This window comes from Mastigoproctus giganteus, chromosome 2 (genome assembly GCF_048544385.1).
Source record: "Mastigoproctus giganteus isolate SK-2022 chromosome 2, ASM4854438v1, whole genome shotgun sequence".
NCBI classification, from domain to species: Eukaryota; Metazoa; Arthropoda; class Arachnida; order Uropygi; family Thelyphonidae; genus Mastigoproctus; species Mastigoproctus giganteus.
Genome location: NC_143576.1, coordinates 80,794,175 through 80,818,387, shown reverse-complemented (window position 1 = coordinate 80,818,387; position 24,213 = coordinate 80,794,175). Strand labels below are relative to the sequence as shown.

The 24,213-nt window shown below is 34.9% G+C and overlaps 1 protein-coding gene across 3 annotated transcripts in view; it reads right to left on the bottom strand.

Annotated features, from left to right (window-relative positions):
• LOC150089360 (E3 ubiquitin-protein ligase arih1-like) overlaps nt 1-24,213 on the bottom strand; it is a 269,746-nt gene that overhangs the window by 142,151 nt on the left and 103,382 nt on the right. For all 3 annotated transcript variants that reach the window (XM_090368540.1, XM_090368542.1, XM_090368541.1), the window contains one exon: nt 17,786-17,852. In XM_090368540.1, the coding sequence (XP_090224666.1) occupies nt 17,786-17,852 (67 nt within the window). The remainder of the gene's footprint in view (nt 1-17,785; nt 17,853-24,213) is intronic.

The following is a 24,213-nucleotide window of genomic DNA, read 5'->3' as shown; positions in this document are numbered from 1 at the left end:
TGAGTTTAGTTAGGATATCGGTTCGTTTCCTCCTCTCCTTCAACCCGTGTACTCCAGGCTAAATTGCATACGAATAGCACATTAGATCACTATATTGCTACTTTTTCGTAGGTGTAATTACTTCTACGCATACTTCTGTATTCAAAGCCTCCCAACATAAAGTGTTCCACCGTCTATTTGATTATTAGTCTATGCCAGTATATTAACCAAAAAAATTATGTTAAATATTATAATGATACAAAAGTGGTGTACCCTACAAATATGCAAAATTTATTATTATTAATTATTAGTTATGATTTTTCGCGGACCATTTGTTCACATCTCACGGAACATGGTTTGAGAAACGTTGGTTTAAATCAGTGCTCTGGGTGTTAAATATAATCCATCAGAATGGAGATTCGGCAATGAAAGTGACGTTATGACAAGATTAAAAGGAGCTCTGCTAAACAATGGGAATCTGCTACCCTTTATAACAAGAATGAAGGTTAACCATACTTCTTGGACAACAGTCAGGTTACACAAAATTTCCTTATTTTGTGTGAATGGAGCAGAGCTAACACTAATCATTAGATTAAAAAGAGATGGCCAAAATGATTGATTTGATTTGATTTGGTAGTTGTTGGCGCATCGGCTTCTGTGGCCATATTGCACCTCCCAAGGTTTTTGCAGTACTTTGATCCGAGCCCGAGGCGGGAATCGAACCCGCAACCTTTGGGTTGCCGGGCAGTTACTTTACCCACTCGGCTGATGGCCAAAATATACAAACCTTAAACTTATAAGAAAAATGTCATCAATAAGCCACTTGTCTCTCCAAGTAGATCCTAAATCTCCCCAATCCTAAATAGGGATTACCATACTTGGGTATGGTAATCCCTATTTAGGAATTACCCTACCTTATAATCTCTCTTGGCATAGGCACATCATAAATATTGCTTCCTCTGCATATAAAAATTGAGTTCCCACATCTGGGGCGATGCCCCCATAACCTCTCTCAGGTTTCTAAACTCCATTCAAAAGAGGGCAGTTAGATTAATTAATAACCCATCTCTTACAAAGTCTTTCCACTCTGTCTCATAGATGTTCTGTTTCTGTTCTCTGCCTCTTCTATAGATACTTCCATGGGCACCGTTCTTCCAAATTAGCCTCTCTATAATTCCCCCTATTTCCAAACCGGGTCAGCATCATTTTACTGTACAACTTCAAACTCGCAGAACCAATTTTTCTTCTTCCTAATTTATCCTTTCAACTTCCCTGCACATATATTTCACGAAAATTGCAATCTTTAAAAATTCAAGTCTCATGACAACAAGTATCTTCTTTCATCTCAATTTTCAATCCACACACACACGGTACTAAGTAGAATAGGTTCTAATACCTTTTTTGATTTGGGGTTTTCATTAAAAAAAGAAAAAAAAAAAAAGAAAGAAAAAAAAAAAGAAAGAAAAAAAAAAGAAAGGAAAAAAAAAAGTGCTTCTGCCACTGCTATATAAAAAACTTGGATTAATGAAACAATTTGTTAAGGCAACAGATAAAGAGCAAGATTGTTTTTGACACATCATTTCGAAACTTCCCAAGATAAGTGATACTATTCTACATTAGTGTTTCTGAAGGTCCACAAACCAGAGAGCTACTACAAGATTATAATTTCATAACTTCTAAGTCTCAAAAATATGTGGAGGCTTGGTTAGCATTAAAGAGAAAAACTTTCTATGCATTTATAAATCAAAGGACTATGAAAAGGTTATCAATGACATGCTTACCACTTTCAAATAATTAAGTTGTAACATGAATTGTAGTTTATTTTCTGCAAGTCACCTAAGAATACTTTACACAGAATCTTGGTGTAATGAGTGAAGAACAGGATTAAAGGTTTTGCCAAGATATCAAGACTATAGAAAAAAGATAACAGGGTAAATGGAATGGGGGCAACGGAAGCAGACTAGTGTTGGTGAAAAAAAAAAAAAAAAGAAAAAAAAAATCATGTGATAAGTACAAAATAGTTTCTACAAGTCATCCATGTGAAAAAAGGAGTGCTAACTACTCTATAAAGTATTGATTCAGTGAGATCATCGAGTTCCTGGGTACATTACCATTTGTTCTTAATACTCTGTACTGAAAACTGCCTGATGAATGTTCAAAATACATATATATTTTGCCATGAAAAGTACATTTCTTATTTTTCATTTTGTGTAAAAAATTGATGTCAGAGCAAAATCATTACAGATCCGGAATCAGCATCTATAAATTGAAAACTTTTTAAAATACAAACTCACTTACTTGGATTGTTTAAAATAAAAATAAAAAAAATAAATAACAAAAAAACAATTTTTCAAAACTGTACATCAGTGTAATTTATGAAGGATCATTAAAAAACCCATAAAAACAACAAAGGTGTCTAATATATATATATCATGCTTGTGGATGTATTCCATTTAGGAATGCAGCCCACAGAAGGTTAAGACCACCCTTTCGTTCCCCTCACCAATCTTGTTGCCCTTCTCTGTACTCGCTCAAGCAATTCAACATCCTTCCTAAAATGAGGACTCCAGACCTGTATGCAGTACTCAAGACGTAGCCTGACCATTGCCTTATACAAAGGGATAATCACCTCCTGGTCTCTGCTAGCAAAATTCCTATATATTACTGACAAAACTCCATGACCTGCTCTGGCAGTCCATCTGCCCTGCTCAGAGAACTTCATATCTGACTTCCCAATTAACCCCCCCCCCCAAGTCTTTTTCATTCTCCACCTCCCTGAGTGTAATACCACACAGTTGGTACATTTCTCTTTGGTTACTGCTATCCATATGCAGTACTTTGCATTTGTCAATGTTAAACTTTAGTTGCCATTTCTCAGCCCATTTGCTTAACTTTTTGTGAAGATATCTGCCTAACGTTTTGTGAAGATTAGTGCAGATATTCACAATATGAGATATATTTAAAATGATGCATTAAAACTACCTTGGTAGTAGAAATGATATATGTGCTTTAACCCATGCATAAATAAACTCCTTCATACTCAGGCATTTAGCCAAGAAATATATCTTTTAGCATAATTACATGTTAATGTTACAAGTCTAATAACATTTACAAATAATTATGCTGGAATGGAAGTAACAAGGCTAATAAGATATTGATTTATAATCCCAATCCATGGAGACATTATTGAAAACAGTACAGTCCTTCAGGTGCGACAGGTAAATGACTGCAATCCTTTTAATAATGCAAGTTTCATCTAGCCCACAAAAAAAAAAAAAAAAAAAACACTGAGTAACCCAGTATTCCAACAAATGGTGCATTCATCACTAAAGATCATGATCATACTTCCAAACAGTATTAAAGTTCCTTGACAGTTTATTATTTCCTTAACTCTAATGGCTATTTTTTTTATGGGCAACGTCTTCAGTTATAAATGGTTCTAGAACTAAGGACCACAATTTCAAATCATGGTGAAAGGGATTTAGATTGGACTGTAAGAAGTTTTCTTTTAGTCAGCAAGTTGTTAATTAATGGAATTTCCAGTAATTAACAATCAATTCAATTAAAGCTTGGGAAAATTCAAAAATAAGCTGGAAAAACCTATGTGAAGAGGGAAATACATAGGGTTTTTTTTTTTTTTTAATATACTGTATTCATTTTTGATTTTCATTATTAATCTTTATTATTATTTTTGTATGTTTTGTTTTTCTTTGGTTGGGTTTTTTTTTTTTTTTTTTTTTTGGCCAGTACAGCAAAGGCTACTGTATTAGCCATTATTTGGCTAATACTATTGAAATATTTCATATCTCCATGTATTGTTGTTTGATGTTATAAACTGTGTTTATTTGAAGGGCAATCTTTTGGCAGATCCTCTGATTATAGCACATTTTTCATTACCCATCTTCTAGTTTACGATTTGTCTTTAATATTAGCCAATATGAATCTCTCTCTCTCTCTCTCTCTCTCTCTCTCTCATTTCAAAAAAGGGTTCTTTAATGAGGAATTCCTTTTTCAAAACGTAAATGCTCTACATCTCAGGTCAACACAAGACCAAAGCAAAGTCTGTCTTGACTAATTTATACTTGTTTTCTGTAATCTCTCATTTAAATTTAATGTTGCATAAATCTGGATGTATAAATTTGATCTATACATTTATATGAAAAGAACTGGAATTATAAATATTGTATATATTTTTCCTACTAATTTTATTTTATATATATCTTTCTCTATGTAAAAGTAACTTCACTTCTATGATCAGGTTTATTGTCAATATCTCAATCTGAAAAAAGTCTGTTTTTCAAGAAACATGGGTAAACAGTGAAGAGGAGTGAGAGACAAAACATTATGAATGTATATTCAAAACTATGAGAAGATATGGCCAAATAGAGGGTTAATTTGTTGACAACAAAAAAAAAAAAACACATTAACTGGCATCCATTTAAGAAAAATTTTACAGATTAATTCTGAAATGAAGGCTAACTGGGTTAACAACAACCAGGTTTCATTTATAAACTATATAGGCTATCAAGGAAACAATTTCACTTCATCAGCTATCTGCAGTGTTTTTTGAATATATATATATATATATATATATATATATATATAAAATGGAATCTTGCTCGTAACAGAATATTGGTGGAAATTAATAAATGCAGAATTCCATTTGTTGAAAACATCTGTAAAGTAACTTTATGGTGTCTTATGTGTGATGTGTGTTTTGTTTACGTGAGCAAGTCGTCAGAAAAGTTTGACAGAAATGACATTGTGTGGCAAAGAAAATATTTTTAAGAAATACAGCAGAGCAATGGTAAACTTCATATTTAACTGAGTCATAACATTTGGGTCTCTCTTAATAAGTACAAGTTATTATTGGATTTTTATTTCCTGAATGTAGAATCATACATTTGACAGCATTAAAACACAGCTGACATTTTTCTGACCATCCATGATCCCCATCCAAATCATATTGAAAGAAATGATTTGGAAAATAACTTAGCTTGACTTATTATTATTAGCTATATGGTGCAAGGAAGCCTGAAGCTTATGCTGCACCAGCTAAAAAAAAAAAATTCCCTAGTTACCCTGAGAGTGAGAGAGAGAGAGAGAGAGAGTGAGAGAGAGAGAGAGAGAGAGAGAGAGAGAGAGAGAGAGAGAGAGAGAGAGAGAGAGAGAGAGAAAAGTAGAAGGAAATCACCAAGAAAGAGAAGAATGATATTCAGCTCAGGACCCTGGGTGTGCCAAGCCCATACTCACCAGATGTGAACCCCTGGGGCTTGCATCATTAACAATCCACCTGATCCTCACATGATGTGCAAGTTGATATTATATCCTTTATCCCTTGTCACTTTTATCATTCAAGAAAATCATTAGCAAAAGTGGCTCCAGCATTGAACTTAAAACCAGGATCCTCACTTAAAACCCTGACCCATCCCAAGACATAGCCATTATAATAACCCTCTGCTTCCTGTACTTCAGCCATTCCTCAATCCATCTCAGGATTTTGCCTGTAATCACAACACACTGTAGTATATACTAATGAAATATTTAGGGCTATATGCCTCAAACCACATTAAGAATTTCACTGACATACCAGTTAGTGCTTTGCATCATTTCTGAACACAGTCAGTTACAAAGGTCTGAATAAAGGGGCATCATTATATGACATCTCATATTGTGAAATCCTTCACAAGTTACCTGTCTATTATACTTTGAATAGGTAACACATCCTCAATAGAGAATTCTGTTGTTACTTCTTTCCAGCGGGTACCACCACCCAGACTGCCATTTCAGGGATAGGTGATCCCTCATAGGTGAGAGAATGGGTACCCCAAGGCATAAGAGGTGACAACTAGTTGAGTCATTTACACAATATGAGAGATGCCAAGTAGTGCATACTGAGACTAATGAAATACTCAGGATTATAAGCCTGAAACCATGGTAAGAATTTCACTAATATATAAGTTACTGCTTTGCATCATTTTTGCAAGCAGTTAGTTACAAACCAAAACCTGTATAAGAGGCATCATTATACATCTCATTTTGATTGGGAATCAAATTTCAATTGGGAAATCCTTAATGTATTTTATTTTTTGAATAAACAATATTTCTCCAATAGAGAAATTGTTTGTTTGTTATTTGGTTTTTAGGAGCATTAGCAACTAAGGCCATATTGCTCCGGTATATGCGGTGGTCATTCCCTGACCTTTCCGCATCCTCTGTATTTGGTGGTGACTGGCTCGAACCCCGGGTCTAATCAAGAAGCGTGTGGTACGCATTGCTGCTCCTTCCCACCTGGCTACAGAGGCGCCTTCAATAGAGAAATCTCTTGTTACTTATTCTTAATGGATAATAACACCCAGATGGCCATTTTGGGAGTAGCTGAATCCCTGATCAGCAGGCATGTAGGCATAAGAAGAGACCATGTCAAATGAAGAGAATATATAAAGTCTAAAGTAAACATGTTTCTGACATATGGGTTAGTGCAATTGCATTATTTTTACATGCAGTAAACTACCAAGGTAGATGAATTGGCATCATTCAACCACGGGGGCTCACATCTGGCGAGTATGGGCTTGGCACACCCAGGGTCCTGAGCTCTCACTCTCTCGGGATTTTTTTTTTTTTTTTTGGCTGGTGCTGCATAAGCCTCAGGCTTCCTTGCACCATATAGCTAATAATAATAATTTCAATTATATCTCATATGGTGAATACCTTCACAACGAGTTACATGATATTGCATTAGCTTGAATAAGTAATGGAGAAAACTATTGTTACTTATTCTGAGTGGGTACCACCATCCAGACAGCACTGTTCCAGAGTTTATTGGCCTTTAATCAGTAGGTGGGCAGGTACCCTGGTGTTGCAATAATGACAACCCAGTTATGAAGTATAACTCCACAATATCAGATGTGATGTACAATAGTTTAGACCAGAGGTTCCCAAACTACTGAGATTTACGGATCTCTTCAAAAATTGAAACAAGTTTGCAGACCCCCTTCAAAAAAGAAAATTCAAAGTTGAATGTGTGAAACAACTCAACTTTATTCTAATTTTTATACAAATACATAACTTTATTTATCATCAATTTCCTATACATAGAATAATTTGAAATATGGATATAATTATATATACTAATTGTATTGAAAATATGTGATGTTCTATGATGAAGTTCATTGCAATTCTGTTGGTATATTTTTTAAGAAAATAAACGCATATTACTTGACACCTTCTGAACGTTTCATGAACCCCCAGGGGTCTGTCCTGGGGGTTCATTGAAACGCTGGTTTAGACTAAAAGACATCTTTATGCTAGATTAGATCTCTAGCCTTAGGCTTCGTAGTCTAAGGCTAGAGGCTTAGACTATGAAGGAGTTTACTAACATTGGGTTAGTGAAATCGCATCATTTTTATATGCAGTAAACTATCAAGGTAGATGAATTGGCATCGTTTTAATTATATCTCATATTGTACATACCTTTACAATGAGTTGACATGATATTGCACTACCTCGAATAAGTAACGCTTCACAAACGGAAAAGGCAGAGGTCAAAGTGATTCATCCACTGCTTCTAGTGGAACAAGCAGAAGCCTGGAAAGCAAGGTGTTGGGGATTTCAAGAAATGCTGGGAGTCATCATGCAACAAGTAAATATATGGGTTGTGTTAGGCTAAGTAAGAATAAGAACAGGTGCATGTATACTTGCATGTACACCAATACCAAGAGTATAGTAAATAAATTTGACAAATTTGAAGTGCTCATCAGCACATCGAAGGCTGATATTGTTGGGGTATCAGAGACTATGTCACACAGATACAAGGAATGCAAAATTTGAATTTGGGGTGTACAAAAAGAACATAGAGGAAAGGAAGGGAGGAGGGGTTATGCTGTTAGTTAAGAAACAAAATGTAAGGAAGTGCATCCAGTTGACATAGATGGACAGTGCAATGTTGAGTCAGTTTGGTGTGACATATGCACTGGGAAGTGCAAAAATGAGGGTAGGAGTGTGTTATAGGCCTAATGACCTAAAGTTTATAGATGATACAAAAAGTTTGGCAAAGTTGTTAATGAAAGTAATGACAGTATGCTACTGCAACAGGGTCTAGAAAAGTTGGGCAGATGGACTGAGAGGTGTCAATTGAAGTTTAACATTGACAAATGCAAAGTACTGCATATGGGTAACAGTAACCCCACAGTAACGTACCAACTGTGCGGTACTACACTCAGGGTAGTAGAGAATGAAAAAGACATAGGGGTAATTGTGCAGTCAGATGTGAAATTTTCTGAGCAGTGCAGACAGGTTGCCAGGTTAGCTCATGGGGTCTTGTCAATGATATACAGGAATTTTGCTAAAAAATTGAAAAATTTTTTTTGCAGGGATAAGGAGATGATTATCCTTTTAAGGCAATGGTCGGGCCATACCTCGAGTACTGCATACAGGTTTGGAGACCTCATTTTAGGAAGGATGTACAGCTGCTGGAACGAGTACAGAGAAGGGCAATGAGATTAGTGGGGGGGGGGGAACAAAGTAGTGATTAGTTCTGCAAATTGCAGCATTTAGAGACTAGGCATGTGAAGTGATCTGATTGAGGTGTATAAGGTTTGAGTAAGCTCAATGCTGATGGGATTCTTCCTTTACTCTGATTACACACTTAAGGGAACATAAATTCAAAATGAGGAAATACAGTTGCAGAATAGATGTGCAGAAATTTTTCTTTAGCCAGCAGATGGTTGATTGTTGGAACAAACCTCCATCTGACATAAATTCAAGGAAAAACACTGGAAAAACTATTGGAACAAATGGATAGGTGAAATGGAAAGTAGTTTTCTTTTTGGCTGATGCTGTATAAGCTTGCTTTCTTGCATTATATGCCTCTACTAATGCTAATATCCTTGATGACAGAATCAAAGACTTTACCCACCACTGAGATGAAACTGAATAGCCTATAAGTAACATATCTCATATTCTGTTTTCAACTTGTGGACTGGAACAACACTCAGGAATAAATGTTTTAAATCAACTAGATGATTGCTATTTATATCAGCATGTTAAGTTGGCCATAAATGCTCAAAGAATGTTGTGCAAGCTGTTCAAGGACAAACATGTGCAAGTCAGCTTTAGGGTGTGTGGGAACTTTGTGACATGAGTAGTTTTCACTTCTCCAATTCAAAAGAGTTATTCCCCCATCTAATTGTTACTCTAATGGTCTGAAACCCCTTTGCTGCCTGCTTCAATATGACTGGGTAATTATCACTGGTATCTGCAGTGGGGAGAGCCCAACTTGTTTCCTGTTAGGTTCTTGGATCCTGCTTAAAGGATATGCTTCTTTGAATTATTAGCAGCACAAGTGAACTTCACTAACTGTAGCTACTAGCAAACTCTTAACAATTTGAAAGCTGTTCATCAGTTTGAGCACATTTTGTATTATGCTACTAATAGTTTTTGCTATTCTTGTGTGATTTCATAGTCTAGAAAAGGATGTTACATATTACTGTTTACAAAAATTTCTTTCAAAATAACAGCTGAACTTGAAAAATCTTAACTTAGTTTGTGACATGTTTGTTAATACCAATGTTCACAAGTCAGTAAAGATACTTCAAGTTCAGTTGTAATCTTTAATTAGTAATACTGTCTGTACATGTAACTCAGCCTAAACAAACATTAAAATTTACTTGCTAAATGAATATGCTACAACTGATAAATACAACAGCTGGTTCCCCTGTAACAGGTAAATACTTTAGCAAATTACCCATGTGCAATTAATGTTTCAATGATAATTGTGATGATCGAATGTGCCTGATTTAGGCAAGGTATGGGCAAAATTATATTGATAAGTCCTGTTGTTCATAAAAAGTTACTCTGTAACTGAATGTGTCAAAAGAAAAGAATACAGTAGTTCACTGTTTACAAATTTTATGTAATGATGATTCCCCCCCCCACCAAGCTTCCAGCAACATTTTCATTTTATCCCCTTCAATTTGTATAACTAAATTTACTTTAACAAATTCAGAGGCTGCAAATTTATTTGAAGCCTCTTTCTCTTCTCCCTGCAGGGAAATGCCCTACACTACAGAAACCACTGCAGTAACTGATTCCTCTCTGAAAAGTACAGATGTTAACTTTTTGCCATATTCTACTAGGAAATTAAGTGTTTTCCAAAAATTCTTAACTGTTTTTTGTCTTGAGGACAACAAATGTAAAATAAATTAAACTAGATTTTTACATAAGATGAAAAAATCTCCACGAGGAGGGTTCCATGTTGGATAAATAGTGAAGTTGCCACATTACTTGAGTAGAAAAAGGTGGCATGGAAAGGTTATAGAGCAATAAAAAGTACTGAAGCCTATAACAGCTACAAGATTATCTGTAATAGAGCCACAGAAAAGGTTCGACAGGCAATGGCAGTTTATGAGAAACCACTAGCAAACAGAGCAGAGAGGGGGGAGGATAAGGAATTCTTCACATATGTAAATGCCAAGAAGAGCAGAACAAATCAGATCGGACCTTTACATAAGGGAAAGGGGATAGTATTAAATACACCAGCTGCCATAGCAGATGAACTCAACAGTTATTTTGCATCAATATTTACAAATGAAAAACCTTTTGTGGCAATGGGAAATTGTGGGAGCAAAGTTGAAAAATATGTAATTAATGATATTGAAATTTCGCAAGATTATTTAATGAAAAAATTTGTGCCTACAGGCCAGTAAGGCTCCTGGAGTTGATGGAATATACCCTATAATCTTAAGGGAGGTGGCAAGTGAGTGCAATGAACCATTGAGGCTAATTTTGCGAGCATCACTAGACTCTGGGGAGATTCCGTTGGATTGGAAAAGTGCCAATGTATCTCCCATACATAAGGGTGGCTCTAAGAGTGAAGTGGGAAATTATCGACCTTGTCAGTCTGACTTCAGTGGTAGGGAAAATCATGGAGGCAATGATCAAGGGTGGAATTCAGGATCATTTGGATCGAATTGAAATTCTCAAGGATACTCAGCATGGTTTTGTAAAGGGAAAATCATGTTTAACAAATCTGGTTTGCTATTTCGAAAGTGTCACTCACGAGCTGGATTTAGGGAATAATTTCGACATTGTTTATTTAGATTTCAGCAAAGCTTTTGACTCAGTCCCACATGAGCGGTTGCTTTATAAGCTGGAACAGGTTGGAATCACTAGGAAAATCCTTAGATGGATAGAAGGATGGCTTCAGGGCAGGAGGCAGAGGGTTGTGATGAATGGCTATTCCTCACATATTCCCATCTTGGGTTGATGTAAGTAATGGAGTTCCCCAAGGATCAGTATTAGGACCACTGTTGTTTTTAATTTTCAAAAACGACATCGATGAAGGGATAGAGGGCGTGATGTCTAAATTTGCAGATGTTAAAATTGGTAGAGTAGTTAATGATCACTGTCAAGCACTGAGCTTCTTCAGAGAGACCTAGATAGACTTCAGGAATGGTCGGAAAAATGGCAGCTATGCTTTAATCCAACAAAGTAAGATATTACACCTGGGAAATAGTAATTACAAAATAACTTATTGACATGGTGGAGTTCAACTAGACCCAGTACTAGAGGAAAGGGACTTGGGTGTTACGATACAGTCAGACATGAAATTCTCTGAGCATTGTGAACAGGTTGCAAGGAAGGCCCATGGTGTCCTATCGATGATCTATCAAACTTTTGCAAGTAGAGATAGGGACGTGATAATCCCATTATATAAGGCTTTTGTTAGACCACACTTGGAATACTGTGTTCAGGTATGGAGACCACAACTAAAGAAAGACATCGAGCTTCTTGAAAGGGTGCAAAGACGGGTAACTCGCCTGGTGAGATCGGCAAAAGGGCGTCCTTATGAAGAAAGACTTCGAATATGTGGGTTGCAGAGTTTGGAAACTAGACACCTTAGAGGAGATTTGATTGAGGTGTTTAAGGCTCTGAGAGGCATCAGTAAAATGATTGAGGATAAAATTTTCAAGATTATAAATGATGCTAGAACTAGGGGTTGTTGTTTAGTTTTTTAGGAGCATTAGCAACTAAGGCCATATTGCTCTGGGATATGCGGTGGTCATTCCCTGTCCTTTCCGCATCCTCCGTATTTGGTGGTGATGGGCTCGAACCCCGTGCTGATCAAGAAGCATGTGCTATGCACTGCTGCTCCTTCCCACCTGGCTATGGAGGTACCCTAGAACTAGGGGACATAAATTCAAGTTACGGGGGGAAATGTTTAGATTGGACTGCAGGAAGTTTTATTTTAGCCAGTGAGTTATAAATTACCGGAATAAGTTGCCTACATGGGTGGTAGAGGCTGACAGTTTGGGGAAATTCAAAGGTCATCTGGATAGTACCTTCGCGTGAGGGAAGTGCATAGGATGATAGATTTAATTTCCTTTTCTTTTCTTTTATTAATCATTGTTTTATTTGGGTTTTTCTTTTTTTTTTTGGCTGGTGCAGCATAAGCCATAGGCTTTCTTGCACCATGCGGCCATTACTAATACTAAACTGTTATATTCAAAAGTGCAGTATAATGAGGCACTGTATATATTTGTGCTTATTATATAACTGTATATATGTGTGTACTTATTATATAACTGTAGTTATTTCTGGTGTGTGTGTGTGTGTGTGTGTGTGTGTGTGTGTGTGTATATATATATATATATATATATATATATATATATCCAAATTATATAAGTTATAGTGTAATGTAAGTACCTCCATCGTTTGAAAATCGATGTAACCACTGGCCAACCGTACCTCCAGTATACATGAAAAATTACATGAAAAATATAAAATATTAGGTTAAATAACAAAATAAGCCTTACATGGGAACCCATTTTGCAAGAGACTTTGTCAAGGGCTAAACCCCTACAAAATAAAATTCCATGTTAGACTGAGCCATCGGTTTCTGTTATCATCTGCCTGTATACCAAATCCAATATCCATAATAATGGATAATTCAACTAATTTAAAATTAGGTTATAGTAAATACTATAAATCAGTATAAATCTAGTCGTTCAAAAAGGGTTATGTCTAACCATATTTTGTAAGAATACAGGCTGGATGATATTTAGCCCGACCGATCGCTGCAACATTATAAGCACAACTTAGAAATTATTAATATTTGCTGAACAATTTTCAGAAAAAAGGCTAATTTAGCTAACTAAAGGCGAACGGAAAGCAGAGTAGTTAAAGCAATAGTACCTCACTCCCCCTCGAATTACTCTAATAGTTCGTGAGATATGAAAAATTAGGCAAGAGGATAGCTAAAAGTGAAACAGAAAAGGAAAAGCAAATTATCGATATTACATCGGATATAACCGGGAGTGTAAATTCCCGACCCTAATAGTAGGGATCCTGGTTAAGTAGTAAGAGCCGTAAAATATATATCAATATAATTCGAAAGGAAACAGAAAAAAATGGAATGGCTAATTCCTAAGATAATTTACTATAAATCTAACTTCAAAAATTAAGTAGTGGCAAACTTTATGTAAAGCGTTAAACAACAAAGGAGGGAATGCAGCTAAACAACAAAGGAGGGAATACCGTAGAACCAGTATGCTCCCGTCAAAGAATCTACCTTACATATGTTACCGTAGCCCAAGGCGGGAAAAAAACTAAATGCCTGCAGTAGACGTACATGACGTTTATAACTGCCGCGTATATTGCGCCACCTAAGATTTGTCCAATAATAGCCAGGTTTGGGAAGAACCAAAAGCTTAACAGCGCCCTCTATAGTATAGAAAACGAAATCAATAATTCTCAGATGTCGAAGAGAAATCTTAGTAAAATATAAACTAATTGATTCCTACTGTAAAAACACATATAGGTACCACTTTTCTAAGGCATAAGCTATATATAGCGTGTTTATGCAGCAGTGCCTAGTATGTACATGTATATACAAAGGCTAATTAGTAAACAACTCGCTCCATAGATACTGATGTATAAAACCGATAATAATTCTTTTAAAACAGAGAAACTATACTAGATAATAATTCCTTTAAAACCGAGAAACTATATACCGTACGTGTAATTCAATATACTGTATGCCTAATAGCTTCCATGGTATCCAACAAGTTTAGATCTTCGTGGTATTGTTTTAGGGCTATTGACAAAGCAGTACTCATATGTTTCATAATAAAATTATGTGGGAAACCGTTATCTAATAAAATATGCTTAAGATCGATCAGTGTGTCTATAACATCACTTTTATTATTACAGATATATAATCTTCTGATACCTTGTGTCACTATTATGTTTTTAAGGATTCGTATTGAGATGTTAGTACCCCAACTGGTTAGGTCTATAGTTTTGAAATTAAATTCTTTGCGTTTGTCAAATACCTTGGTAGTTAGGTTATTATTCTTAATATGAATGTCTACATCCAGATATGCAGCTTTACCAGAGTCACTCTTGTTAGTGACCTCTAGAACCAAATCCTGCGGGTAGTGTTTAACTGCTTCTGTATGAAAGTTAGTATAGTTGAACACAATTAAGTCATCTATATATCTGAACATATTGATATCTTTATCGAAGTTCTTTTCAAAATGGTGTAGATACAGATTGGCTATAAGACTCGAGCTACTTGCCCCCATAGCTATGCCAGTATGCTGTACGAAAATATTGCTACCATTATAAATATAGCTGTTGGAAATACATAGGTTAAGTAGGTTATCCCAGTAATTACGTTGGCAGGGTAAAATATCGCTATATTCTGTGAAATAATTATTTAAAACCAATTTTAAACTATCATGCGGGATGCTAGTGAATAAGTTTTTGAAATCAAATGTATTTATGTGTTTGATGTTATGCTTATTATTCTTTATAAAGGTTAAAATAGGTCTATTATTACTAATAATTCTAGTGAAATTTATAGTATTGAAGATAATCCTAAGCAGTTCAACTAGCTTACAATGCGGGACCTTTGAGTAGCTATTTCTACATGAAGTTATAAATCTGAAACTGATAGGCGATTTATGAAATTTGGGTATACCATACAAAAAAGGAAAGTTAGTGTTGTAGTTATTAAGTTTTAACTTTTTTTGCATAGCTAGTAGCTTCTTGGTAATAGTACCAAGGTTACCATTTGATCTAGCGTATGTGGCACTGCTATGTAGCTCGTTGTATAACAGTGAGGCGTAGAATTTTTTGCAGATGAAACTATAATTATTGGCGGCCTTGTCTATAGTAGTTATGATAAATATATCCTGTAAATCCTTTAATTGTCGTTTGATTAACTGCATGTTATATCTTTTGCTATCTCTACTGGTATGTTGCTTCCTATGTAAAAGCTTCCTACGTAAAAGCTTAAACGTCATGTACGTCTACTGCAGGCGTTTAGTTTTTTTCCCGCCTTGGGCTACGGTAACGTATGTAAGGTAGATTCTTTGACGGGAGCATACTGGTTCTACGGTGTTCCCTCCTTTGTTGTTTAGCTGCATTCCCTCCTTTAAGTTAGATTTATAGTAAATTATCTTAGGAATTAGCCATTCCATTTTTTCTGTTTCCTTTCGAATTATATTGATATATATTTTACCGGCTCTTACTACTTAACCAGGATCCCTACTATTAGGGTCGGGAATTTACACTCCCGGTTATATCCGATGTAATATCGATAATTTGCTTTTCCTTTTCTGTTTCACTTTTAGCTATCCTCTTGCCTAATTTTTCATATCTCACGAACTATTAGAGTAATTCGAGGGGGAGTGAGGTACTATTGCTTTAACTACTCTGCTTTCCGTTCGCCTTTAGTTAGCTAAATTAGCCTTTTTTCTGCAAATTGTTCAGCAAATATTAATAATTTCTCAGTTGTGCTTATAATGTTGCAGCGATCGGTCGGGCTAAATATCATCCAGCCTGTATTCTTACAAAATATGGTTAGACATAACCCTTTTTGAACGACTAGATTTATACTGATTTATAGTATTTACTATAACTTAATTTTAAATTAGTTGAATTATCCATTATTATGGATATTGGATTTGGTATACAGGCAGATGATAACAGAAACCGATGGCTCAGTCTAACATGGAATTTTATTTTGTAGGGGTTTAGCCCTTGACAAAGTCTCTTGCAAAATGGGTTCCCATGTAAGGCTTATTTTGTTATTTAACCTAATATTTTATATTTTTCATGTAATTTTTCATGTATACTGGAGGTACGGTTGGCCAGTGGTTACATCGATTTTCAAACGATGGAGGTACTTACATTACACTATAACTTATATAATTTGGACATACCTAAAGACCGATGTAATGTTCTATCGTTTGATGGCATTAATCGGTTAGTTCCATATGTAACACTTGATAATTTTATATATTTGTAACACTTAATAATTTTTTTATATACATTTTACAATTTAACTCTGGAATATTTGGATTCTTTATATATATATATATATATATATATATATATATATATATATATATATATATATATATATCTCAGTTTCTTCAGTTATTTATGTAAAGAAATTGCTTTTATCGTAATTATACACAGTAAGTCTTATAAGATAAACAGCTTCTTTGGTAATTTTTAAATAGCCTTCATATAGTGAAATTCTTAATTTACCATAAGAAAAGTTCCCCTGCCCCAGGGATTCATTAACTGATAAAAAATATGTTAAATTTTGGGTGGATAACTTTACACTCATGCAACATAACCAAACAACATTAACTCAGTACAGTCAAATTTCCTTTGGACTTTCGTGGATTCTTCTGGATTTTGTGTGGTCATATTATAGTCATGTATAAAAAAAAATAAAATAAAATAATAAATAAATAATATATATTTCTATGTTGCAATTTACTGTTTTTTTTTTTTTTTTTTTGCAATTTACTGTACACAGCACTATGAGGTAATATATAAAATATGAGTCAGTTATCTGTGTGTGTGTGAGAGAGAGAGAGAGAGAGAGAGAGAGAGAGAGAGAGAGAGAGAGAGAGAGAGATATTATTTGGTTTTTAGGAGCATTAGCAACTAAGGCCATATTGCTCCGAGGGTATGCAGTGGTCATTCCCTGATCTTTCAGCATCCTCCGTATTTGGTGGTCACGGGCTCGAACCCCGGTCTAATCAAGAAGCGTGTACTACGCTGCCGCTCCTGCCCATGGAGGCACCTGAGAGAGAGAGTTATGGCATATAGAGTATTTTAGAGCAAGAGCCTCATGCTACATAGTAGAATGACTAACATATAGGTTATACGCAAAGGCATCAGTTTAATTCGTAGCCATCTACTGCACACCATCAGGCATCTCTCGTATTGAGTTATACTTCATAACTGTGTTGTCACTATTGCAACACTAGGGTACCTGCCCACCCACCAATGAGAAACCAAAAAGCTTCAAAGTGGTGCCGCCTGGGTGGTGGTATCCGATGAGAATAAGTAACATTAGTCTTCTCCACTGGTGAAGTGTTACTTATTCAAGGTAGTGCAATACCATGGCAACTTGATGTGAAGGTATTCACAATATGAGATATAATTGAAACAATGCAATTCAAATATTTCGGTAGATGGCTACAAATTAAACTGATGCCACTGCACTAACCTATACGTTAGTCATTATGGCATTATTGATAAAATTTGATTTTGGACACCAAAGGAGTAACAAATGCAAAGTCATTCTGTAAGCTTTTTTAAAACTAACAGAATGGCCACTTAGAAAGATTAATTAGGTGTTTTAATTAACAGTAAAATTTCATGAAACAGTTAAACATATCATTCAATGAATTTGCCTATAGAAGCATTTCTATAGGCAAATTCAATAAATGACTAAATTAATGAAATAAAGCTATAGGATAAAATACTGTTAACTTACCTCAACAAACCTGTTTGTTATAAGATGCTGATATTTTAATTTCACCTTAGGATCTTGAACAAGGGTCCTACATTAAAAAAAAAAAACAAAAAAAATAAATAAAAAATAAAATAATATATATAATATCTATTTTCATTAGATTTAACCCTTTCACAAGCGAGTTTTTTGAACACGTATGAGCAACCTACAGTGAGTTTCTTATATATATATATATATATATATATATATATATATATATATATATATATATATTTTTTTTTTTTTTTTTTTTTGAGTTTTTGTAAGAATGAAACTTTTAATGAAAAAAAAAAAAAAAGCTCAGCAGTACATTTTTTTTTAAATGATAAAATACTCTACATCTATTTATTATCATCTACATCTATTTATTATCACTACATCAATATCTACATCTATTTATTATCACTTAATCTGATTTCATTAACTTCAGGATTAAAATTACTATGAATTTTGGTTACTGTAAGCAAAAATTGGACAATAATGGCCAATAGATATCATGACATTTTCCAATTTTCAAAACAATTTCCATGATGGCATCCATTAAAACCAGGTCTAACTATTAGTAGGAAACATAAGAGCAGCATGTACTAGGAAAATTTAGAGACAAATTTAAAGGACATAATTTAAAATGATCATCAAAACAAGGATCAACATATATACGCTTCAGAGCCCACACATGAAAGAAAGGTTTAAACAACACAAACTGTAGCAAGCTTTAAAGAGGAAGATTTTTACAAAATTAAAAAAAAAAAAAAAAAAAATGTATACAATTATATATACACCTAATTCTGTTTTTGCACGAACTTTTTTTACACGAATTTGATTTAACACGAATTCAAAATAAATATTTCAATCTCTTTTTACACGAGTCATTTTGATTTAACACGATTTCTATGAATTTTTTTTGCCTAAATTCTAAGAATTTATTTTTATTTGTGGCATATTAGTATCATTTCTATATTACACGCACCAATAGATTAGTGTGATTATCAGCTATTTATTAGTGTGATGGATTAGCTAGTGTGTGCGTTTTGAAATGCGTGCTTTTGGTTACCAATGTGTACGTCTAGGTATCTATGAATCATCAATGTTTTTATTGAATTTGGTGCACATCTACGGTATTCGTGCATTGTATCTTCGAAAGACATTTAGTAGTAAGCTCTATTTCAAAGTGAAAGAATCTTTAGTGAAATTTGTGCGCATATAAATTTATTAATTTTGCCTATAGTCAATAAATTGTAAGTTTACAAATTTTTCATACTTTTTTTATTAACTATAACTGAGATATTTTTCGGTAGCCCTTATATAATGTCGAATAATTTGCCTATTACCAAAATGAAAAGGAAAGCGAGTTCTTTGGAACTTAAAATTCAAATTTTAGATCGTCTTGCAACTGGACAAGGGCTACGTCTGTAGGAAAGCATTTTGGTGTACATTGAAGCTACCGTAAGAACTATTAAGAAAAATGAAGCTGCAATTAGGAAGTCGGTATGTTCTGGAACAAAAGTAAGTGTTAATTCATCATCATATACAAGAGATATTGTCAAGGAAAAAATGGAAAAGGCTCTGGTAATATGGATAGAAGATCAGTCACAAAAAAGAGTACCAGTAGATGGAAATGCCATCAAGCAAACAGCACTAAGAATTTACAGACAGATTAAAGAAAAGAAGCCAAGCACTTCATCTCAAACAAAAAACAGAAAGTTAAACAGAAAGTATGAATTTTCTGCGAGTACAGGTTGGATGATAGGGTTTCTTAAAAGGAATGCTCTTCCCAATATAAAATTAAAGGTGAAACTGCATCTGCAGATGAACCGGCCACTAAAGTATTCCCGCAGGAACTTGCAAAAATTATTGAAGACGGAGGATACACTCCTGATCAAGTGTGGAATGCAGATGAAACTGGTTTCTTCTGGAAACGAATGCCGAACAGAACGTATGTAGCCAAATCGCAGAAAACTGCTGGTGGTTTTAAGGTAGCTAAGGATCGTGTGACCTTGTTATTTTCCTCCAGCGCTTCAGGAGATCGTATGTTGAAACCACTGCTGGTAAATCGAGCCCTAAACCCACGTTCAATGAAAGGTGTAGATATCAATAAACTGCCTGTTCACTGGATGTCAAACAAGAAGGCCTGGGTGACAACTGCTATCTTTACAGAATGGTTCAACAAATGTTTCACCCCAGAAGTCAGATGTTATATGAATTTGAAAGGTCTCGAATTTAAAGTTCTTCTGATTTCTTGACAATGCACCCGGCCATCCTGTCTTGGAACACCCAAACATACAAATTTTATTTCTGCCACCTAATACTACATCTTTGATACAACCGCTAGACTAAGGTATAATTGCGACAATTAAAACATACTACGTAAAACGAACATTCCAACACGTTTTGGACAAACTGAATGATGAAACACTAACAGTCATTAATGTGTGGAAGAAATTCTCAATTATGGATTGTATCAATCAAGTTGGATTAGCGCTAACTGAATTAAAACCAGCAACTTTAAATGGGTGTTGGAAAGCGGTTTGGCCACAATGTGTAAAAAGCAAAGATCCCATCATCCCTAATACGACCGAATTTCCCAACATCATTACAATGGCACACAAAATTGGCGGAGAAGGATTCGATGATCTATCGTTTGAAGATATTGATGAATTGTTAACCGACAAAGCCCTAAGCGAAGATGAAATATTAGAGGTTGTCCTTGGGACTCCTTATCCCACAGAACGTAGTGATAATGAAGAAAATGATTCTGTTCTAAATGCAGATTTAATAAAAGAAGGTCTGGAACTGGCCAGAAAATTAAGTAATCATTTTGTCAAACATGACCCTAATGAAGAACGCGCTGGGAAGTTTCAACGTGAACTGAAGTTGTTGACAGCCTCTTACAGAGAATTATATAACGGCCTAACCAAAACACGAACACAACTTTCGTAAAAACCGGTGAAACATCAGCACCAGAGGAGACTCGTGCTGATTTTTCTCAAGAGATCACAGATAGAATTTCATAATAGAGGAAGAAGACCATGTCCACAACATTTCTAGTGATATTCCAGTCGTACGCAAACGTATGTGCCGTTTATTATCAGAAAGTGAAAATGAATAAAATCTTGTTATGTGTAAAACAGATTTTTTTTGTTCATGAAGAATTTTTTTCATTTCATATGCATACAAATTTACTTTAATACATTTTCATTACATATTATTACATGTGTATTTTGTTGAAATAAAATAATAAGCTTAAAAAGAATATTTTTATGTGTTTTTTTTTTTTAATTATTTTTACTGATTTTTTAGATCCAGAACCAATCGTCTTTCCTTCCATAAATACAATGTCTTTTTTTACACGAATTTTTTTTACACGTATTTTTCAGGAACGTATCTATCGTGTAAAAACAGAATTAGGTGTATATATATATATATGCAAAATATATATAAATATATAATGGCAAGCAATTAATATTTTTAAAAATTAATTCTATTAATATTACATTAATGAGGAGCAAGTTTAATAACAATAAAAAACAATGAAATACGATAACAAGCAAGATTTTGAATGCTTTTAAAATCATATTTCTTGTAAAAGTCTATCAACATCAAGATGTTTCCATGTCAAATGATATTTAACATGAAACACTTTTTAACCCAGAGACATAATTGTGGGATCTTTGAGACCTCACACAATTTCAATGATGTGCTCTTCATTTATTTGGTCTACACAGCTGAAACTCAATGCTTTTCAACAAGTCTTTTCTTTGATTCATCTATTGAAAATTCCAGAAATCACCATTAGCTATTACACAAATAGGTAAAATGCAGGATAAACAAGAAACATGCAAGACCAATGCAGCCTATTCTTGATAATTATAAGCATACAATGAAAAACAAGGATTTAAAATCAGTGGTATCTCTTGTGGTAAGTATAGAAGCGTGCTGGCTTACATTTTATAGCAGAATTTCCAATTGTTACATTCTCTGGTTTCATATCATGAAAGAGTATCACTCTTCCATACTGGTTTGAGCACATTCGTGTGCTCCAAGAAATACGGGAGATGATATAAAAAAAAAAAAAAAAAAAAAAAAAGCACGTGCCTATTATTTTAATAAAAATAATTTTTCACACTTGTGACAGCAGCATTAATAAGTTATGAAATTCAGAATTCTCTTGCCAATTTTTAATGTATGTGTACATGAGATTTCACCATGATTAAACAGTGTTGCAATTTTTTTTTAATCAACCTAATGTACAAGTATTAATGAAATTGTACAAAACACATATAAATGCAATAATAAATTATACTTACCAATAATATCAAGTTGTTAAAATATTTCAGTTCAAATATAATTTTTATAAGTTTAACTGAAAACATTTTGTACACATTTATATATTCCCAGTGCTTATAAATTCATTTTTCACTATTGTGTGAATGCTAACCTAAAGGCCTGTTAAAAAAGGGAATACTAGCATTAGCAGAGGCATATGATGCAAGAAAGCAAGCAACATCAGCCAAAAAAACAAAAAAAACTTCCCATTCCACCCATTCATTCACTCCAAAAATTTGTCTAGTTCTGCCTTGAAGTTATTTAAGTTGTTGACTTCCACTACAACAGATGGAAATTTGTTCCAACTTTCAGCCACCCGCTGGCTAAAAGAAAATTTCTGCACATCTATTCTACAATTGTCTTTCCTCAATTTGAATTTATGTCCCCCTCAGCTAAGTAAGCTGTGCAAGAGGAAGAATCCCATTAGCATTGAGCTCACTCAAACCATTCAAGAACTTATACACCTCAATCAGATCACCTCGCAGGTGCCTAGCCTCCAGAAGCTGCAATTTGCAGAACTTAAGCCTTTTGTGGTAATAGCAACCCTTTGTGAAACTCACCAATCTCATTTCCCTTCTATGTACTTGTTCCAGCAGCTCCACATCTTTCCTAAAATAAGGGTTCCAGACCAGTATACAGTACTCAAGGTGTAGCCCAACCACTGCCTTATACAAGGGGACAATCAATCCCTTATCCCTGCTAGCAAAATTCCTGTATATCATTGACAAGACACCATGAACTATCCTTGCAGACTGTCTTGCACTGCCCAGAAAACTTCATAGTTGACTGCACAATTACCTCCAGGTCCTTTTCATTCTCCACCACCCTGAGTGTAGTACAACCCAGTTGATACATTACTCTGGGGTTCCTGCCACCCACATGTAGTACTTTACATTTGTCAATGTTAAACTTCAGTTGCCACCTCTCAGCCCATCTACTCAACTTTTCCAGATTCTGTTGCAGTAGCGTACTATCATTACTGTAATTAACAACCCGCCAACCTTCATATCATCTGCAAACAGACATTAACCCTGATATACCTTCATCAATATCACTGATAAATACCGAAAACAATAATGGACCCAACATAAAACCCTGGGGCACTTAACTAATAATATTAGTCCAAGAGCAGTGTCCATTGATAACCACTGTCTCTTCCCACTCAACCATCCTTTTATCCATTGTAGAAACTTGCCCTTAATGCCATACTGCTCCAATTAGTACAGTATTCTTCCATGTGCTACAGTATCAAACCATTTCCTAAAATCCAAGTATATGATATCAAAATTATTTTTTGCATCTAGTTCCTTTGTGGCCACATCATCGTATCCAATCAAATTGGCTAGAGAAGACTTTCCCTTAAACCCACTCTGTGTCAGAACCATAACTGCATCCTTGTCTAGATGATACTGCATCACTTCCACACGCACTCTAAACACGAGATGGAATACTTAACTGGGATTAGATTTTAATACCAGAACTTAGAAATCTACAGACATTGTTCTATGTGCTTTCCTTCACTTGAAATGACATTCTGAAAACAGAGGACTGCGTGCAATACAGTTTTTGGTAGCATCTCATTGGGGATGTTGGCTACGTGCTGTTTAATCCTTGCTTTCAAATCAACAAGTGTCTGTATATCACCAAGGTAAACTCTTGTCTTTCAGGTATTTCCATAGCCAGAAATCACAGGGATTGAGATCTGCTGATTGGGCTGGCCAGAACTGCGGAAAGTCTCTAGAAATGATGTGATCATTTCCAAATGTTGAAAGGAGCGGTTCCTTGATTTGTCGCCCAACGTGGGGAGGGGCACCATCGTGCATGAACACTATGGCCTCCAAGCATTGCCTTTCTTGCAGAGTTAGAATAATGTAATCTCTTAGAAGAGTGCAGTACTGTGCACTAGTTACCATACACCTTAAGGGGCCATGAGGTGTAGACTCTTAAAAAAAAAAAAATGGTTTGATTATAAACTCTGCTGTGAATCCACACCATACTGTAACGTATGGCCTTTGTAGTGGTCTTTCATGCAGAGCAGATGGATGAGAAGTTCCTTATATTCGGCAGTTTTGTGCATTTACAGC